This window comes from Phascolarctos cinereus, unplaced genomic scaffold (assembly GCF_003287225.1).
Source record: "Phascolarctos cinereus isolate Bilbo 61053 unplaced genomic scaffold, phaCin_HiC Scaffold_2;HRSCAF=192, whole genome shotgun sequence".
Taxonomy (NCBI): domain Eukaryota; kingdom Metazoa; phylum Chordata; class Mammalia; order Diprotodontia; family Phascolarctidae; genus Phascolarctos; species Phascolarctos cinereus.
The window spans coordinates 155,521,555-155,542,637 of record NW_027555625.1 but is presented as its reverse complement, the minus strand read 5'-3'; the positions used below and the strand labels follow the sequence as shown (position 1 = coordinate 155,542,637).

Genomic DNA, 21,083 nt, shown 5'->3' with positions numbered 1-21,083 from the left:
AGACAACAACGAACCTGCAATTATTTCCCGATTACTTAACAAGTGAGCCCTGAGAAGTGGGGAAGAGGAGGGAAGTGATTTGAGGGGTTCGAGGCTGCGGTCAGAGCTCAACACCCAGGCTGTGGAGGTGCCTGCCTGGGTTTGGGTTTCGGTCTGGGATGAGTGAGACACGGTTGGGGTGGAATGGAATGGGGGTGAGGTTGAGGGAGGAGGAATGACTTGCTTGGGGGGTGGGGGAGGTGGAGAAGAGGAGGGTGTAGAGGTGGGAGGAGGGAGGTAGAGTTACACACCAGAAGGGAAGACTAGCTCAAGCTGCCGCAGGAGCGAAATGACGGGAACCAATGAGATGCCAATGAACGCGTCTCCGGCGTGACCGCCGAGATTGACGTGGAGGACACGTCAAATTGATCCGAATACACTGAAGCCTCCTGGTCAGACGAATTTATCCCAATCGGATGAAGATCACCTTGGGGTTTAAGGGCTGCCGGAGTTGGAAAGTGTCCTGGGAGAGGGCCACCGAGGGGCTGCAGGGAGGCAGCGCCGCCGAGCTCCGGCTCCCGCTCCGGCTCCCGTTCCCCAGCAGGAGCGTCTCCAGTTCGAAGTGGGGCCGTGGCTCGCAGCTCTCGCTCTCCGTCCCTCTATGTATCTCCGCCCGTACCAGAGCACACCCGGACTGCGCCCGGCCCAACCCCAGCAGCCGCTCGGGCGCCAGGCAGCCGGCCCTGCGCGCTGCCATGGGTAAGGGAGGCAGCCGACTGCGAGCAAACTGAGTTGGGGTTCTTGTCTTTTCCATTATCCTCGTTCTTTCTCTTTGCTCTCCCGCCCCCTGGGGTGGAGGGCCTGCCTTCTCTGGCAGGCAGTGAAGCCGCGTCTGCCGGCTCACCCCCAGCGGAGGGGCAGAGCAGGGAACACTTTCTTTTGCAAGTTTGAGTGAATGTGTGTGTGTGTGTGTGTGTGTGTGTGTGTGTGTGTGTGTGTGTGTGTGTTGGGGTGGTAATCAAAGGGAAGCTTTTCTGTGCAAACTGAGGAGTCTGAGATGAGAGCGTAGCCTTAAGTCCCGGTGCTTTTCTCCCTCCCCCTTTCTTTCATTCCTGCCTCATCCTCTTGTCTAACACAATGGCACTCACTTTGGGGAGACTGTGTCAGGTCACCCTGTTTTGACTGCTCAGATCTAAGGGATTCACTGACTGAGCTGTCAGTTTATGAATATCGACTTCGTCTCTTTTTTTTCGGAAGTTTATTGTTTGGGATCCCAGATTTGCCGCATCAGCACTGGTCCAGGAGGGAGCAGGAAGAGAATTTTCTTTTCTTTTCCTTTAAAGGGATGTGAGTCTTCTTTGTGGGATAGGCAGGATTTTCTCTTTAGTTCTTGATACTAAGTAATCATCGCGTTTTCTTCTCGATTCCCCTCTCTTTGCCCCGCATCCCTTCCCCACCCCATCCCTTTATAGAACAGACTTACGGAGAAGTGAACCAACTGGGCGGTGTTTTCGTCAATGGGAGACCTCTGCCCAATGCAATCCGACTTCGGATCGTGGAACTGGCCCAGCTCGGCATCCGACCGTGCGACATCAGCAGACAGCTCCGAGTGTCTCACGGCTGTGTGAGTAAAATACTGGCGAGGTACAACGAGACTGGTTCCATCCTCCCCGGAGCGATCGGAGGGAGCAAGCCCCGAGTCACCACTCCGAATGTGGTGAAGCACATCAGGGACTACAAACAAGGGGATCCGGGCATCTTCGCCTGGGAAATTAGGGACAGACTCCTGGCCGATGGAGTCTGCGACAAATACAACGTGCCTTCGGTCAGCTCCATCAGCAGGATCTTGAGGAATAAAATTGGGAACCTGTCCCAGCCTAACCCTTACGAAGCCACCAAACAACCTCCCCCACAACCGGCACTGCCTTACAATCATATTTACCAGTACCCTTACCCCAACCCCATGTCACCCACTGGGACCAAGATGGGGAATCATCCCGGAGTTCCTGTTTCCGCGGGACACGTCAGTATCCCCAGGTCCTGGCCCTCTGCTCATTCTGTCAGCAACATCCTGGGCATTCGAACTTTTATGGAGCAAACAGGTTAGTAAACTGAGTCCAATACAGGCCTTTAAATACATGTAGTTTACTCAGAAGGAGAAGCTCTCTCTGTCTCTGTCTCTGTCTCTCTCTGTCTCTGTCTCTCTGTCTCTCTGTCTCTCTGTCTCTCTCTCTCTCTCTCTCTCTCTCTCTCTCTCTCTCTCTCTCTCTCTCGGTGTTGGGGTGCTGCCCTTGTGTGCTCCTGAAGGTAATGGCAAGGACTAAGCATCGGGAGTCAGATTTAGTCTTTCTCTCTCTCCCCCTGCCCCAGCCAACCTTTCAGAAGGCTAGCAGCACTTAACTCTGGGGTGGGGAGGGAGGGGAGGGGGTTAGGGTCCCGGGCATCTGTGGGAACGGCTTGGACATCTTGAACGCTTTATGAAAAATGTGGAAAATATTTTCTTGGGGATGATAAATTGTCGACCACAAATTTGGAGTCTTGAAATTTCGCTTTTTCAGTCTTGCAAAAAGAATGTGAGCGCAGCGAATCCATATCGCAATCTTCTGCCAGATCTAAACAAAACAAATTATCTCCGTCATTTATTTGACCTTTTCCTGGAGGTTTCAGTTCCCTCTCTACCACTACCACCACCCCCTCCTAGGTTACCTATGAGCCATAATAAAAGAAGACTGTCTTCAAATTTGTCATTATCACTATTATTTTAAAAGTAGGTTTGTTCTTCTGGGGCCTGTGGAATCTGGGTATTGGAATGTACATCAGTGGTTATCCCAGAGGGGTTTATTCCCAAACCCCTTGGGAATACTTTACATTCAAGGCCTTTTAGGGTTTATCTTTTGTATTAACTTCACATTCAAATAGTTGGTCATTCATTTCTCTTTGGGCTGGCCTACTTTGGCGGCTCTTTGCATTGCTTAAGGAAGATGTAAAGTTTGTCCATGTAAAGTTTGTCGTTGAAATTATTTCCTTTTCTGTCCTGTGCACATGACCTCTGTCTTTCCGTGGCTTGCCATAAGTGGGTAGGCTTTGTGTCCCTTCAGTGAGACTGAAGGAGGGAGTCAGAGCATTCTGTGGTAAATAAATGAGGGGGAGGTAGTAGAAGTCAAAGTGGTGGGTGATGGTGGTTTAGAACTCCAGGAGACAGCAAGGGGTTTTGCCTATCTGCAAATCCATTGTTTCTTTGGAATTGGTTTTCAAAACCTAAATGCTGCCCAGAAGACTTTTGACCAATCCCAACTTCATTAAATTTTCGATCAGGTTGTTCAGTTTGGGTAGTCAGTGTTCTCCACTAGAAGCCACAGATATGTATCTTAAAACTTTTTTTGATAAAGGAATATGAAATCAGAATGTCTTTAGAGACTAATCATTGCATATTATGCAAACACTGATATCAACATATCAGTGTTCAAGACACTTACCCTCTGTTTACTTCCTCCCCCAGAATGTTGTCCAAAAGTATTCTCCAAGGTGAACTATCCCCCAGATCTTGGTTTGCTTGGATTTTTAAAACAATATAAAGGGGAGGAAATTATTTGTAATGCCCTAACCAGTATCCACTTACCATCGCCAGAAAGAAAAAAAAAAGTTGTCCTGCAACTTTTATGTAGGGTGGTAAGGCCTAGTCCCATACAACAAATACTGCCCAGAAACAATTCCCCAACAGTTGTACCCGAAGGCCTCAGTGTTGAAGAGAAACGGGAAAGAGTCAAAATCAGACAGCAGGCCGGAGAGAGCTTTTGAGTAGGGCCCTGAAGACAGTGAGTGAAAGCGAAACAAACTTCAGTAGACCGGCTTTTTGCCTACTTTTGATTTTTTCCCGGTTTTAAGGGTGTCCGTTTTCCCGCGGCTTTTCCAAAGTGTATTCAACTACAGTCATGCATAAGGTGAACATAGGTGAGTTTAAATGACTCCCCCTCTTAAGGCGCGGCTTCGTGGTCTAGGTTATAGGGCTAAGTGGGCTCTACAGGTTCCCAGCTGTCTTCTCACAATCTCTTTTCCCACTCAAGGGGCACTGTCGGGGACCGAGGGCTCTGCCTACTCCCCCAAAATGGAAGACTGGGCCGGTGTGAATAGGACGGGTTTCCCAGCCACACAAGCAGTGAACGGGATTGACAAAGCGGTTATGGAAGCAGACATCAAATACCCACAGGTAACCAGGGCCATGGAAGGTGGGGGATGCTGTAGGAACAATTAAGAGCATCCCGTATTGGTTTTCCAATAGTCCCAGATAAAAAAGGGGACAGTAACTATTTTTTCCCCCTAAATTTAAATATTGAAAACAGCGCGACGCACGTTCCTTTCTTGGCTTACACCCCTTTCCTCCCGCCCCAGCTTGTTATCATTTAAAAGCTGGCTTTGCAGAGGATTTATTTATGTTTTAACTCGACACTTTTGAATGTAAGGTTAGATCTCAGAGCACAAATATGGTGCTTGCTCAGCAGCCCTCATCCTGTGAACTCCGTGGAGTTGCTGTTTGGATTCTCCCGCTTTCTTGTTTGCCCTCGCGTGTCCCCTTTCTCCTGGTCCCACCCCGTGTCAATTAAAATGCCATTGTTTTCAGTCAAGCTAAGTAATGCAATTAGAGTAAGGGACTCGCTTCAAGATTAATAACTGACAACCTGTATTTCCCCTCCCCCTTGCCCCTCTCCCCGCGGCAAAAAAGGAATGTTGGGGAGGGGGAGAGAGTTGGAAGCTACGATAGGGTTTTCAAAAACACCTGAAGGGCACCCACCATTTGACTCCTGGTCCGGAGAAAGAGGGGCCAATGGTGACGGGCTGGTTGGTAATGCTGTCTCTCTCAATTTTTCACCCCTGCCCTTTAGCCCACTCCGAGTCTTTCCACCGTGGGCAGCTTCCTCCCAGCCTGCGCCTATCCCTCCTCCAACCAGCACGGAGTGTACGGCGGGCCCGGAGGCGGCTATCTCACTCCCGGCCATCCCTGGCCCGCTCAGGGCAGTCCCCTGGCCCACCACGGACCCGGTGTGGCCGTGCACGGGGGAGATCTCGCCGCAGCCATGGCGTTCAAACATTCCAGCAGAGAAGGTAAGAGGGCCGGGAGCCACGGTCTAGGAAAAGGTGTCCAACTGCCCGGAGGAAGTCAGTAGATTGGAAGAGGAGGGTGGGAACGTAACTTCAGGATCACACCGCACCTGAGGTAGGGTGAAACAGGATGGGGGTAGGGATGGTGGTAGTATAAGAGTGAAGCTAGAGAGACATGGAACTGGAACAAGTGGAAAAAAAGACATATATGTATATATAGCCATCATTCAATAAATGCTTTTTAGTGTGTATGTAGACAGTTGATAAGTAGCCACTTGATTATGGCGTATACTTCGTTTTAATTGTTTCAAAGGGCTCTATTATTATTATTATTATCATTATTACTAATATTACAAATAATGGTCACTTTATTCTCACAACAGCGTTGAGCTAGGTTATTAACAGACGTATTTTTGTGTTCAGACTTATGATTTCATTATTGTGGGAGAAGATAGGATTAGATAACCACAAAGGTGACTCACATCTCTAAATCTATGATCCTATAGTCCTTTAAATTCCCTGCATGGAAACTCTCTCCTCCTACGTAGATTTGGATCTGCAGGTCATCTGTAATTTATAATCTTAGAGAACTATTTTCAGCACTGAGAGGTGACTTGCCCCATATCCCGCAGTTGTGGGAAAGGCAGATCTTGTTGACCCCAAGGTTTGCCCTCTATACCACTGTACTGCCTCATTTTGAACTGAGGCCAAGAGTGGTTGTGATAACAGGTAGGTAGAAGATTTTTTTTTTTTTACTGGACCTGTGATTTCATAGATACACAGAACTCTGACAGTGCAGGTAGGCAAAAGCTCTGCCATTTATAGTGTTAAGAGAGTTGCCCCAGGGCACTTAGAAGTTAGGGGCCTTGCCCAGTTGCAGGGCTAGTGTGTCTCCATAGCTATTTGAACCACTTTGACTCTAGACTCCTTCTCTATCCACAAACCTGGGACATTTCTCTATCTCTCCATTTTGAATCTTAACTCTATTTATGACCTTGACATATTATTTATCCTCTCTGGGCATATTCTCTATCTGGAAAATGAGGGAGTGATTGAAACATGTCTAAAGATCTTCCAGCTCTAAATCCTATGGTGCAGGCTGAAAAACCTTTCTCCTGCAAAGCACATTTCTTACCATACTCCATTTTGTCAGCCAGCCTCATTAAGTTTAATGAGAAAGAAATGTTGAAGAGATCACTTTCTAATGACTTCTCATCCTCTGTCTAGTCTAGGTCTTTCTGTTGTCAGACCAGTAATCAATTGATCTTTCCTGAGCTGGGTTTTCAAAATCTGTCCTGTAGCATGTCCTATTGTCCCATCCATTCTTCAAATATATCCCTGCTAGATTAGGCAGAATTCTCTTCTTTATTTAAACAAATCCAAGAAATCTGGCCCTTTTTCTTCCTCCCGCCCAACAACCTACTTCCCAGACTCACAGTGGCTGTGTAACACATTGCTTTTTTTGACTCCCAGTCACTTATGTATTGGTTCTTGCTTTCCAAAATTAAGGAAAACTGATCATTGTTAGGATAATTTAAACTCTAGACATTTCCGTGCTGTATGATGTCAGCATACTGGAACGTTCACTGGACTGTGAGTCGGGAGATGGGTTAGATTTGGGCTCTGTCATTAACAGTTTGTGACCTTGGACAAGTCAATTCTTAGAGAACATTCTCAGTTTTTATGTGATTTCAATTGCTATGGATGGATAGTGTGAGGTAGAAGGAGTGCTAGTCCTGGAGTACTTGAGGGGACTGAATTTCTATTCCTTCCTCAGCCTCATTTTCCTCAGTTGTAAAATAGGAATTATGTAGACACATTACCTACCTCACAGTGTTGTGTAGCCTTTGCAAATCATAATGCACTTACAATAAATTTGAGATATTCACAAGTGAATTATAACTGAAACAGTGAAAGGACAATGGAGAAACAAGTCACCACACTGCTTGTGGGGCTGACACTTAGAGAGAGGGTTTCTGCAGAGAAACAGCATTCCTAGGCAGGGAATTGGTTTCAAGCTGAGGTTACAGTATAGGTCAGGTGGACTTGGCCTTAGTAAGGCACATGTCTACCATATTTTAAGGAAGACTGCTGCAAGCTAGGAGTTCACTTTACATTTTATGAAAGGATTAGATCAGATGAAAAACAACCATTTGAAGAGGGTGCTCCTTCCCCAAACCCCAGATCCTAAATTATCTGGAGATGACTTGGTCACAATAATTCAAAGCCCCATCACCTGGAGGCTGGTAAATTTTTAGATAAGAGCTAGTTAATGAAATTTTAAGATGAGACTGAGCCTGAGGTCCACTTTTTTTTTCAGGGAAAAATAAGAGGTCTGGGGAATAAATAAATTCTTAGCTTAGAGTTTGGCTTGCTCAGGTCTTCCATCTATCTGTGCTTTAATTTTTTTTTTCAGACTACATTGTATTAAATGGAAAGGAATTGTCATCTATGCCATTCAAAGAAGTAGCAGGGGCTGCAGTTTGTAGCATGTTAAATTTAACTTGGCAGATGAAGAAACTATAAGTAAGATGAATGTTTCCATCAATTAGGATTCTTTCCCGTAACTATGATTCTAACCTACATCTTTAAAAAGGTGATGGGAGTAGCAGTCTCTTACAATGTTATTTTACCCAATGACTTATAAAATCCTACTTAGTAAACAAACCAAGAAATGTTAATAATGCCATAAAGGTAGATATATTTCAATTCCGGGATCCTGATTTCTTCCCTGAGGGTACTCCCTCTAATAATGCGGAATGAAACCTTTCTAGGCCCTAGAAGATAATTTCATGAACTGCCTTGAATCCCCAAAATTCATCATCTTATGACCTACCAACTGTTGATTAGTCTCCCTGGAATTTGCCAGGCCAGTTGGTCCTCTGGCAACAGAAACATAGTCCTTCACAAGGCCCTTAGACAAACTTTCCAATTATGAGTCTTTTCCTCCCTGTTTCTGATAATTACTTTTAAATGGATGTGTGATAATTTGGGAAATACAGAAATGTGTGCATAACCTTTGAATGTTTTACTTAATTGTCTCTACATTTTTAACTGGTGTCCTTTTCTTCATTATAAGGACATATTTGCACATATTTCCAACCTTACTCCTATAGTAATTAGACTAATAGCTAAATTAATGATTTCTTGATTTGCATATTTTTAAAATCAGGGTCTTTGGTTCAGAAATGTAGAACATTAAGCATCCCATTTAAAATGACTTGTACTGAAATAATCAGGAAATAATTTCTGCTGTTAAGTCTGTTGAATCAGGTTATATCAAGATAGAACACAAATGTAATTACAATAATGTAAATACACTTCATTTGAAGGGTAGGAATTTTTGAATGGGGTACTTTAATTGGACTTTTCATGCATTTGCAAAAATATTAATTGCCCTTACTTTAAACCCCCCACTCCCTGTTCTAATTGTAGGAGTGAGGTTTTTTTAAAAAAAATGTTTTGTCAGCATTTATGACTTTTGAAGCATCATTGTTTAGGAAACAATATTTAAAAAGAGGTCATAATTTCCTGAGGATATAATTACCATTAATCTTCAATTTATAGACTATTTTGGAATACCATTTAGAACCAAAGATGACTAATTTTCTCATTTAGAGGGTGAAAATAGTATACCATTTAGTGTCAGGCTTTTGAACTATTAAATACATTAAGTCACATAGCATAATGGAGGGGGTTGGGCTGAGATTCAAACTCTGGTTTGTGATTTTTTTAAAGTGAGTTATTTAACCTCTCTGGGCCTCAGTTTCCATATGTGTAAAATGAGAGTTTTGGACTCCATATCCTCTGGGGTTCCATACAGCTCTAGATATAAGTTGGGGGTGAAGAATTCCATGGTTCTACAAGACATAGGTTCAGGTCTTGCCCCTGCAGTTTACTGAGTATCTGACCTTATGCAAGACACTTAATCTCTCTGTGCAGCAAACAATTATTCCCTTAGACTGTACAAATAAATTGTTCTTCTTTGTGGGCGGAGGGATTTTATACATTGGAAGTTCCTCATATCAGATGAAATTACAGATCAGCTTTTATATATTTTATTGTGGTGTCCCACCATCTGATTCAATGGACATAGAATAAAACTTGAAAGCTTCCTTTTCTTCAGTACAGATTAATTGAATTTAAAATTGCTCTCCTCATTTCCTTCTAATAACCCCCAAAATGCATCACCTGGTCTCCTATGTGCTGCTGATTAGCCTCTACTGAATTCAGCCCATTATTACTCTGGTTGTAAGGAGTCTGAAAATTCTCACGATTTTAGAAGACAAATTAAAGGGCCAGATAATTTTGCTTCTTCCACTTGGTCCTGGTGGCAGGAGTCAGGCATTTATAGATCTTACCACCCACTGCTCTTCTCTGAGCATCCAGGGCAGTATCGTCTTATTTACATAGCACTGGTGATCATTTCAGTGTGGTCAGAACACCAGGACAGTTCCCCCAGGACATTTGGTATTGAAGTAGCAGTTTGGGAAAACATAGAAACTTTACTGTAAAATCAGCCCTGTCTTCGCAATCAATCACTGGGCTACCAGCCTTCAACTCCAGCCTTCCCAACTCAAGACTATAGGAGAGACTCTGAAAATCTGACTAGATTAAACAAAAGAACAATTTTCAATGGATTTTATAGAATAGAGTCAGGAAAGGCATAGTGGTGATCCATCTTAGAGTCAAGGAAACTTGGTCTCTGACACATAACTGGCTGCAAGAGGTTGAACAACTCATTCAATTTCTCAGTGGCCTGGGCAACACTCTTAAAAAGGAGAAATTATAGGTGAGGAAATTTCCATACCAGGGAGTTAATTCCTTCAGGGGTGAAATGATAAGTCCCGACCAAAAAGGAAAAAAAAAAAGAGGCAACCATTTGAAAATTCTTCAAGAATCCTTGCATTTTTACCCTGTTGTCTCTGTTCTTGGGCCAGTTGTCCAGGGATCATAAAAGGAGACCTTAAAAGGAAAAAAAATAATACCACTTTGCTCTAGGTTTTTACCAAGAGCCATTAGCAAACGTCTCTTCCATATCAAACAGCTGAACTTCAGAAGAAAACGTCAGTGACAGTCAGCGATATCCACTGGCCCTAAATCAGCCACCAGTAGGAATCTTTGTCAGGAAGCTGGGATCATCAATCAACTCACTAATGGAGAGACATTTATTAAATTCCCATTACTTATTAAGCTCCAGATGCTGTTCTAGGTGTTGGGCATACAAAAACAAAAGAATGACTAAATTCCTGCTTTTCTAGCTGAAGGGAAAAAACAAACAACAATTCTTCCTAGAGTGATTCCCTTGCTTCCCATTTCCCTCAGCCCCCAACTACAGGCAGAATGAATGTACATTAACATCAGCAGAGACCAGCTTGGTGGGCTTGATTGGGAGAATTGACTGGGTGCTCATAGCAAAGCTTATGGAAGAAGAGGGAGGAGATTCGAACGAGAAGGGGTTAATGTGGGGGAGGGGCTGGTGTTGACAGTAACTAGAGATTTAGCGGGAAACACCAAAATCTGTCAGGGAGGGGGATTTGTAAAATTTCATTTATTTATTTTTTCCTGTCTCTAAATTCAAAAGGATGTTGGCAGAGCCAGCCTCAAACATTTTCTAAACAGTATACTCCTTTTGATGTGTGCAAAATGGAAAGGAATTGTAAACAACTCGGGTCTGGGCACTGTGTACAGTGTTTTAGAAAGGAGGGGAGGAATCAAGAGTCTCCTAGTCTTTTAAATATCAGGCCTGGAGAGGGCCATGGGTTTTCAAAACAATACTTTTTTTTTTTTAAGCTGGATCAGTCGATGAAGGACTGAGGGTGTGTTTATGTGTGTGCAGGGGAGACAAGGGCCAGGGCCAGAGGAACGCCTGGCGATCTCCACCCTTGCTTGGAGGGTGCACACAGGTGTGTGGGCCCAATCTCCTGGGCAGCTGGAGAAGAAGCATTTGTCTAAACAGGACCCTTCCGGGGTTAGGGGAAGGTGAGGGTTTTCAGACGTTTGGAAATTGAGAAGCCACTCAAATTAAGGTGTCCTGTGCTTGTCCTGCAAGCGACAAATGTCTGGGAAGGAAAATAAAATTAGGCTTCTTGGAGAATGGAGCTGTTGTGGCTTAACATTTCTGGAAGAAGTGGAGAGATTGAATGCGGTGTGTGTGTGTGTGTGTGTGTGTGTGTGTGTGTGTATGTGTGTGTGTGTGTGTGTGTGTTGGGGGGGAGGACGATTGTGCAACTCTAGCGTCACTTTCTGGCTTCCAGTAGCATAAGTTGGGTCTCTTTCCAAAACCTTAAATAATAGAGTGAAACATTAAATAACATATGACCTGGTAAATACGGTGTCACTTAATATCGCGGCAAACATTCCTCAGTACTTGTTTATGACCATCAATTAGGAGTCAGTTTATGCCCAGCAGTCAAAGACTAGGCGGGCTATATAAAGTCCAGCCCTCTTCCTCCTCCCTCCTTAAAGTGCAAATTATCCGCCTATTTCGGAGGAATTCAGACCGCACTGAGTCTTGCATAGTGTATAATCTTTGGTGAGCCCTCCCCTCCCTCCTTTCTTTCAGCCGGTGGTTCCCTGGTTCCCATTGTTGTGCACAGAACCACGGGTATCCAACTAGGACCAGCAACAGTTCCTGGTTTCTCGGGTCTCCTGCCATGTGCTGCGTGCGGTTTGCATGTGTGCCGTGTGCTCGAGCCTGTAGGAGACCAGCAGTCTGGGGAGCGAAAGGGAAGTAGGAGAAACTGAGTCGTTCCATAGCTCGTTTACAATGTCCCAGGCCTGGGGAAGCCAGTCGCCACGGAGAAAATAGGATTCTCTGTTCTCTCCTTCCAGTTCAGCACTACGGTCTGCAGCGCCGCCCGCCGCTTAGATGCATCTCTTGCCCCTTTCCGGACTGCCTGTCTCCTTAGCTTGCTTTCTTTCCCAATTCCTAAGCCTGCTTGTTCTCCCATTTTGCCCATCCCAGACGCATCCAGCATTTCCCTCTGGCTCTGTCTTTCCTCTTGGGGAGTTGCCATATCTTTCGCCCCTTGGTAGAAAAGTGTGGTCTTTGTTTCTTCTTCAAAACATGCACTCCAGCTGGAATACGCAGGTCGAGTTTTCTTCCCTGAGCGGCCCTCCATTAGATACAGAGTGGCAGTTGCTCTGACCTCTAAACTGGATAGCAGGTGTGTGTGTGTGTGTGTGTGTGTGTGTGTGTGTGTGTGTGTGTGTGTGTGTGTGTGTGTGGGTAACAGAGCAGGAATATGGACTGCACATTCGTTGAATTGGAAATCACCTATTACATACAACCCACTCTCTGTTTTGTTTGCTTGCTTCCTTTTTCTTTCGCAGTGGCAGATCGAAAGCCTTCCAGCCCAGTCGGCAAACCCCAAGACACCCTTAATAGCCTACACGGACTGTCTATTCCGACTTCGTCTTCATAGGGAGGAGCAAGTGGCTTCCCGGCGCCTGAGAGAACCGAGAAGAGATGGGACCTGTGAGAGGGGAGGGAGGCCTGGCTGTGGAGATCAGGTGGGAATAGGCACCTGCAAAAATTGCAAGCGGGTTTTTAAGAGTCCCAGGAGGATGCTCCGATGCAGCGGGCAACTTTGGGGAGGGAAGAGGATTGGAGAGGAAACGAGCTGAGATCCGTTCCTTTTACCCCCGAGAGAACCTAAGTTATCCCGCCAGGGTCAAAGCTAAGCTGCCTGGGAAAGGGCTAAGAAAGCAGCAACCCGCTGTCCGCCGAAAGCATTTGCTTTCCAACGCATCCTCGCGTATCTCCGCCCCTCTTTTTCCCAAGTTAAGGAAAGGAAAGGAAAGGGTGAATTTATCGCTTTTTCATTTATTTCTTGTCCGTTTTCACTTTCTCATAGTTAACTGGATTATTTAACTTCGCCAAACTTTAAAAAATTCTTTCTGGACTATCCGTATTTCCCTTCTACACTGTCTCTCCTCATTGTCCTGTCTGCATTTTCTCTTTTTAACCTTCTTTTTCCCGGTTCTCTCTTCATATTTTGGTTCTCCTCTTTATTTTTTTTATCTGTTTTTCTTTCTGCCTACATCTTTCTTTTCTTCTTTTACCCTCTTTTGTTTTTGCTGGTATTTTTTTCCCCTTAATCTTCTTCCCCATCCCCGTGTTTTGTCCAGTACTTTCTTTTGCTTAGAGCTGAAAATAACCTTAGAGATCATCTAATGATTAGCTTCTAATCCAATCCCCTTACTTTATGGATGAAGGTACTGAGACCTAGTTTCTACTCTCTTCCATCTCCCTTTTTGAATTTCACCTTTCAGTTCTTACTGTTTTTAGCCTTCTCTCCATAAGTGGATAAGTACCTAAGTCCATGGACCTTCCCCACGCATCCGCCTTAGAAGTGATCAATCTATCTCCTGGATTCCTAATCCCTCACCTTCCTTTGGGCTTCCCAGACACCACCCTCTGCCCAAAATGCTTTCTCAGTCTCACTATTGGTCAAAGAATCAGATCCCCAAGTCTACTACTTCCCTGCTTTCTCCCTCGAAGACCCAGTGCTGCAAGGAGAGCCTGTATTGCCAGAAGTCCACAATAGGAACTGTGATGATTGCCTCACTGCCTAGGAAAATGGACAAAAAATTCACAGCATTTTATTTTATATTTTTATAACATGAATAAAAAATCCAATGAAACTGCTGCTTTTTCAAGCCCTTGGTATATTTTCTAGAAATCCATGTATCTTACTGCCTTCCTAGAGAGTTTCCTATTTCTGCTCCTCATACAGTAATTTCACCTGAAAGGAGATTGGAACAGGGCCCAGGAGAAAAGACAAGATATCTTTCCTACCAGAACATTTTGTAGCTATAATAGTTTGAGAGGTTTCTCCTGTCTTGGAAATGCTACCTTCCCAACTCAGTGAATCTGACTAATACTATAACATATCATTATTTTGGGTGTTCTGGGGTTCCATCATCTGTTAATTTCAACCACTAACTGCTGCCAACATTATGAATCGTAAATGTGTGTAAGAACTTCTGGCTTGTGAGTAAACTGGTGGGCAGTAAAACTTGAGAAGGATTCCTCTAAAGCCGTAATAGCTAATAAAATGTTCAAGTTCAGAAGCTCTTGACCCTTGATGTAAAACTGCTGTTTAGTAGTTACAAAAAAAAAATCAGGGTGGAAGTCTGTGATATTACCTGTTGAATATGACTACCCTTCCAATAAAGAAAATTATCTTCTAGGAATTATCCCCCCCCCCCAGCCTGGAGTAATAGACAGAATTCTCAACTTCAAGGATCTAAAAGTAATTTATGTTGCCTCCTACTCTGTGTTTTACAAAGTGTCAATTAATTAGAGGGGCTTCTCATTTGCTTTTCAGCATTTTCTTGAAGTTTAGGCAAGGAATAGGAATAGGAAGTGAAACTGGGATAAATGTATTTTTTGACCTGGAGAAGCTCAGGTTAAAAAAAATGATTTGTGGGATCTGGAAACAAATGACTAAAATGAGTTTTGAGAATAATCTTTGGTTTCAGTTAACTTTTTTCCTCTTACCCCTAACTTACCAGAAATTTCAGTCTACCACAAAAAGGTTAATTCTCCCTGGACTAATTAATGCCCAGAATTATCACTCTTCAGATGGGAGGAAAATCATATTGGAGGAATACAATTTATTCCTAGACCACAAATTCCAGGTCAGTCATGGGATCAATTAATTTGTTAGAAAAGTGTCACTGGTACATTTCATTAAACTGTCCTGAAAATAATTGAATGCAAAGAACATTTGGATAAAGAGTTGGGAGACTGTTCTAGTTACTGTTCTTTTCCTAACTAGCAGTATGACTCTGCTACATTTTTGGGGGCCTGGATTTCCTGACCTGTAAAAAGATGGGGTTGGATTAGATGGTCTACAAGAGTCTTCTAACCCTAGCATGTTAAGATTCTGGGATTTTATGATTTATACACATAGGTTGCCTCATAATAGAGTTAATTCTTAGAGGGCTAAAAGAGAAAAAAGGAAAAGCAGCACCTTTCAAGTTTTCTGAAATAGTAACCATTCTAGGTAAAATCTAAATAAAATTATTCCAGGCTACAAAACTTATCATGTCCACTAGTGAATGAGTTGTACTTTGTATATGTTTGGTTTTCTGTAATCAATGATTTAAAATCTCATGGGATTATTATTAAATTATATGTATTTCTTTTAAAAGCAAATATGTGACTTTGCTTTCCTAGATGTGTAGCCACATGTGGTATCCTGACAAAATCAAGTGCTATCTATATCTGCTTCAAACACATTTGTTGGAAACCTCACTCCTCTTGAAAGTGGCATTCACAAAATAACACTGAGATTTTATACAGGATCTTTCATCCTAAGTTTTGAAAGTTCATTTTACAAAAAAAAAAAAGTTTGTACTTTATTAATAGGAAGATTGAGACAAAGGAATTAAAATGATGTTCTAAGGACCATGAACAAATCATGGGGATGTTTGGGAACAGAGTACACATTAATGTTATCTTCTCTAGGAGGCATCATCTCATTAGGCAAGATGTAAGACATCAATTTCATGATTATTGCTGTGTATGTTTTCTAGTCTGGAAGCTCTGATTTTCACCATTCTTGTAGTTTAATGATTATAAAGAAGGTGTCCAATGGAAAATGTTGAAGTAGAATACCTCTAAAGTCTTTCAAAGTTCCAAACCTATGATATTATAATACTAAGGGTTCTGGATTTGCAGTCCAAGGATGCAAGTTCAAATCCTAAATCTGCCAATTACAATCTGTTTTACCTTAGAGGAAATCCTTTCATATCTGTGGACTGTTTCCCAGTCCCTTCCAGTTCTGAACTTCTCAACCCCCATCCTGAACTATGGTCACATCAACATTTCTTCCCTTTTCCCTTTCTTACAGTTGAGAGACATGATAGAAGGGGTGGAAAAAGCTAGAGAATCATAGCTTTTTATCAGGTAGCTGTTTTGAATGCTACTCACAGGTAGAAATGGGGTAAAGGAAGCATTTCTTGAAACACTACTTTTCTCCCAAATACCGTATAACAAATAAGAACCAGCCAGGCACATTGTCTACAAATTACCTATGTAGCATGTTGCCAAATAGTTTTGGTGAAACCCCAGATATCCTTTATACTCTGCATTGGTAGGGTCAGGTTCTTCATAGTTGAATTCTTTATGGAATTCTTGAGAGAAGGGTAAAGAATATAGACTAACCAGGCTGGCAAGGGTGCCAGTATAAGAAAAGGCTCTTGCCTTTAGGGACTTTTTCCAATTAACACAGTTTTCTGAAATGTTTATTGGGGAACTTATTATTATTTTTTGTTATTTCTCTAAAAACAACTAACATTTGTCAGAGATAAAGGGATATTAATGAGAACTAAAGGAGCAGAAAGAGGCAGAGAAAAAGGGAGACAGAGAAGCAGAAGCAGAAAAAGGAGGAAGAGGAGGAGGAGGAGGAATAAGAAGGATGAATGAGAAGACAACATTTCTGCTGTAATAGTTAAAAAAACCTAAATACATCATAAGTTGTTCTACAAATATTCAAAGGGAAGCCACCAGATCTCCTGATACAAAGCTGACAGTGTCGTGGAGATGGTTGTTTCAATCACAATGAAATGGATTCCTCTTAATAAGTACAAGAGATAAAAACCAACCAGTGGAGAATTCTCATTTTGCAGGAGCAGTGGCTACCCATGGCATTTCAACGTCTATTGTTTCTACCAAAATCCTTTTCACAAGCCCCAATTTCACTTAGAAGAAATACGGAATTGTCCCCTTGAAGGGTTAGCCCATCACATGAATGAGTTGAAAGAAACACACAGATCAGAGCACTCACTGACAAATGTGTTTGCACTACTTTTTCCCTTAGCAGTCTCTTGACTCCCACTTAAGAGGATGGGATTTATTTAATTGAACTATGGCTGACGTTAAAGTACATTGTAGACTTCCTGGCATCCACCTCCCTACAGCTAGGATTACATTGACCTAGATTTCTTTACAAAAGAAATTCTACCTGCTTGAGGTTATGTTGGGTAATATGAAGTTTAGAATGTCTTCAAAATTTGCCAAGGGAACTCACTTGAAAGAATTGTGCATCTAGACATACTATTTAATGAGAAACATCTGATTTCTACTTTCAATAGTTGGGAATTATAAATTAAATGATATTTGGTCTTCACCTTGACCTTAGTGCCTGAACTTTAGCTTCCTTCAATGAGGCAATGTCCTGTGGGTGAGATATTTCTGGTTGGTGAATAGTTGGCTCCCGACTTTCTTTGGCATTAAAAAAGGACAAGAAGAAGGAATTATTCTCCCCTACTACCTTCTCCCTCCTTCCCAACATTCAGTAAAATGAGAACCACACATTTAACCCTATTCCAACTTGGGAAATCTAAACACGTTGGAACAACTCTATTCAATGTAGTCAGTATTCTTCCTTGGGGATGAATGCTGTCTCTGCTTCATTTTTAGGAGCTCTTATGTTTCAAGTCTCTCTGTGTCTCTGTCTCTGTGTGTCTATCTTTCAGTTAGTCAATATGTTGGCTCATTAGTCTGTCTCTGTCTCTCTGTCTTTGTCTTTCCATGTCTGTTTCTCAGTCTGTCTGTGTCTCTGTCTCTCCTCTTTTTCTTTGTGTCACCATCACTGTCTGTCTCTGAAAGTGATCTCTGTTCTTTGTTTGGAACTGCATATGTTCCCAAGTTGGCTAAATAGAAAAGTGGAATCATAATTAGAGTTTTCATGGGTGATGGGGTTTCAAATGTATTGCAATTTAACCGCCTGAGTATTTTTAATTTTTCCCGCCTTGAGGACGAAATGAACAACAGTTCCTGGTCAAGTGCTTGTTCTGCTATTAAATTACATTTCCATCCTGTAAAATTTTGTTTTTCCTTTTTCTGGTGAAGCACATTGACTTGGTATATTATCCTCAATGATTTTTACTGTGTGGGCTGCATAATTTGATATTTCTCTGAGTCTCCCAGTCACTCCTGAGTGAAGTCCTATCTTTCAAAGAAAAAAAAATTTTCCCAACCAGCCTCTGACTAAATGCTTTGGTTCAGTGCCAGACTTTCTGGATGGGAACTCAGCTTCCATGTGAAATTCAGAAGGAACTCTTCAATTCATTTGTCAAATGATGATTTTAGCCAAATTTGGAACTTAGTATTTGTGAAACCTTAAGAGCTTCCTTGGCATTCTGGTTACCCAAACTCATTAACCTGCAGTGGGAAATGAAGGACACTGCTTTTGCCACCAGAGGGAGCACATATTGTTCCATGAAGACAAAGGAAAAGTAAACATGAAGACAAGTCTGTACACAGAAATTTTATCATTTTACGCAAGTTGTGTTCTTTCTAACTCTGAAGGAAACAAACCCAGGAGGTAGCCAATGGGAATGGCTTCACCATGGGCTCTGCTTCTGGAACAAAAGAAATAGGCTTTCTTTTATTAACTACAGTCATCAGTAGGTGGGTCTTGCCAGTGTTTAAATAATTAAATAACATACAAATGAATTAACAGGAATGCACTCAGGGCTCCTTGAAGAAAGAATTTTCTATTGAAAGATATTTATTTTCCAATAAATACACACAATTGAATATAAAACAATTATATCTGTATTTTAAAATCTAATTATACCCAATGGCATTTTAAAAAAGCATTTGCAAACCTCAACAATTTGGTGATAGCTCTTTTCTAATTTGGGTTGGATTTTCTCCCACCACATAAAATCTATTCCTTTTTATATTACAATGAGTACTTCCATTTAACTCTTGTTCATTATATTTAGATCATAGAATCATGTTGTCACTTTATAGCTGCAAGTAGTATCAGAAGTTATCTATTCTAGTTCTCTCATTTTGCAAATGAGGAACCTGAGATTCACAGAGTGAAAAATTAACTTGCAGAAGGTCACACTGGGATTAGGCATAACAGTAAGTGTTAGATTCCCAGGTTCTGTGATTCCAAATCCAGTATTCATTCCATTAGACCATAGTGTGATGCCTCCAAATTAAGGTCTTTAAAGCATTTTTCTCACAATAACCTTGTGAGATAGCTAGTGCAATAATATTACCCTCATTTTATGAATAAGAAAACCAAGGCTCAGAAGGCTTGCATGACTTGCCCAGGGTTAGATACAACATGCAAATGTCAGGGTCTGTATTCAAACCAGGTGTCCTGACTCATGTCCCAACTCCTATTTCCACTACACCATGTCTTGATAACAACATAATATTGCAATATTGTAAGCACATAATTTGTTATTACTTTTTCAAGACTAGTAAACCTTACACGGGTGCAAACACCAAAGCAAAGTAGCTGTATCCTAACCCTTCCTTTTGTTTCATGAACAGAGAACAACAGCCACAAAAACAATTAGAGTTGATGAAAGGAAATGAATTTCTGCCCTATGATAAAAAAGTTAGTTTTTTTCTTTCTTTTTCACCTTTCCCCCTAAACCTCAAGAGAATCTGGGGTGGAACTTCATCCTTTACTTACTCTTTCTTTTAAGTCTTAACATTTTCAACGAGTCAAAATGTGAATTTAGTGCTAAATAGTTAACAAATACATACTTGTTACAGATGAGATCTGTGAAAGAAGCACGTATCATCTAAGGCCTCTACACTCTTGCCAAAGTATTTGACCTCATTTAATATGTCCTGGTCCCTTTGGTAGCAATAAATAATTTAATGGCTGTCAGTGCCCTGGGGTGTCAATCAAGATCTTATGATTGCTCAGGATTGGGTTATAGCAGAATTGTGGATGCTCTGCCTGTTACTCATGGTGGTCCCATGACCCATCACTAATGGTTCAAATTGCGGTTTTCATAGTAGATAAAATATAATTTAATTTGTTTTGAAACCACAATAACAGACCATAAGAATTATGTTAAAGGATAATCTTAGTATCTCAGGAAACATATTTCACTTTAAGCTAAATAGACCATGCAGAGTCACTGGAAGTCTATTCCACCTTGAACATGTATCCAGATAATCTTTTGGATAGCAGTTTGGGCTAATATTTGCTTCACTTGGGCTATTATCTGCATTCTACTATATGGAATCCTTTTCTTTTTTTATGAATCCTCATCCCTTGTTACTAATATAGTATACCAAGTGGATCTGCCTACCTTTTACTGAAAGAATACTTTGGTCATAGCAGATTGTGACTGGAAGAGACCTTGACACAGCTAGACCAGCATTTTGAAGAGTTAAATTTAATCCATCTTCTCAAAGACATGCCTATTCTATTTTTAAGATGCTAGAGAAGGCATTTCCAAAGCAGCTTTGAGATACTCATGTTGTGGTTGATATGCATGTGTGTAACACACCTTCCTGGGCTACCTTCCCAACTCCATTCCCACTAGTGGTCTTGGTCACAAAGGATGGTCACTACCTTTCCCTTCAGGGTTCTAGGGGAAACCCTAAAGGGTTGGGGATCATTTCTGGTAGTGTTGTTCATAAGCCCTGACTATAGTGCTCCCTATTGATTATCCAGTTAATATCAGCTAGTCAGCCAGAGTTAAATATTTTCTACTTAGGGATGTTTACTAAGTATAGTAAGAAAAGTTTGTATAAAACATTCCCCACAGAAGTCCAGAGTGTACTATTCCATAAGTAATTACAGAGTTCAAGGGAAACTGGGCTCAAGCTCAGTGGCAATGAAATAACTCATAGCTTCTCATTCAGTGAAAGACCTTTTTTTCCCTTCCTGCAGTCCTCATACAGTTCTGAGATATGTGTAGCTCTCTGCTGGGTGCTGAGGGTTTGTGTCATTATACAGTACTGAAGCTATACTAAGGTCATACTTCATGAAGCTGCCTTTTATCAACTCCTGGCTGGGTGCTTTATTACTGCTCTAGTCTTTTTGATGACATAGGTTAGTGGGGGCAGGTCAAGGAGGAATGTGATACTCCTGGGCTCACTCTCCCTATTTCTCTCCCCAGCTCCACCTTTACCAGATTTGGTTCAAGTGAAAAGAATCTTCTTTCTAAAAGTGCTCCCAAAGCTTAAATCCTGAAGTAGTTGCTGGAATGCCCTTCTCTGA

General features: G+C 42.1%; 1 protein-coding gene across 1 annotated transcript; it reads left to right on the top strand.

Moving 5' to 3' along the window:
* The first annotated feature begins 357 nt into the window (after positions 1 to 357).
* On the top strand, positions 358 to 15,317 carry PAX1 (paired box 1). The gene is made up of 5 exons (XM_020986943.2): positions 358 to 738; positions 1,452 to 2,081; positions 4,044 to 4,186; positions 4,860 to 5,079; positions 12,412 to 15,317. Exons 1-5 carry the CDS (start codon positions 456 to 458, stop codon positions 12,501 to 12,503), a joined length of 1,368 nt encoding a protein of 455 aa, XP_020842602.1. The 5' UTR covers positions 358 to 455; the 3' UTR covers positions 12,504 to 15,317.
* Positions 15,318 to 21,083: the final 5,766 nt, after the last annotated feature.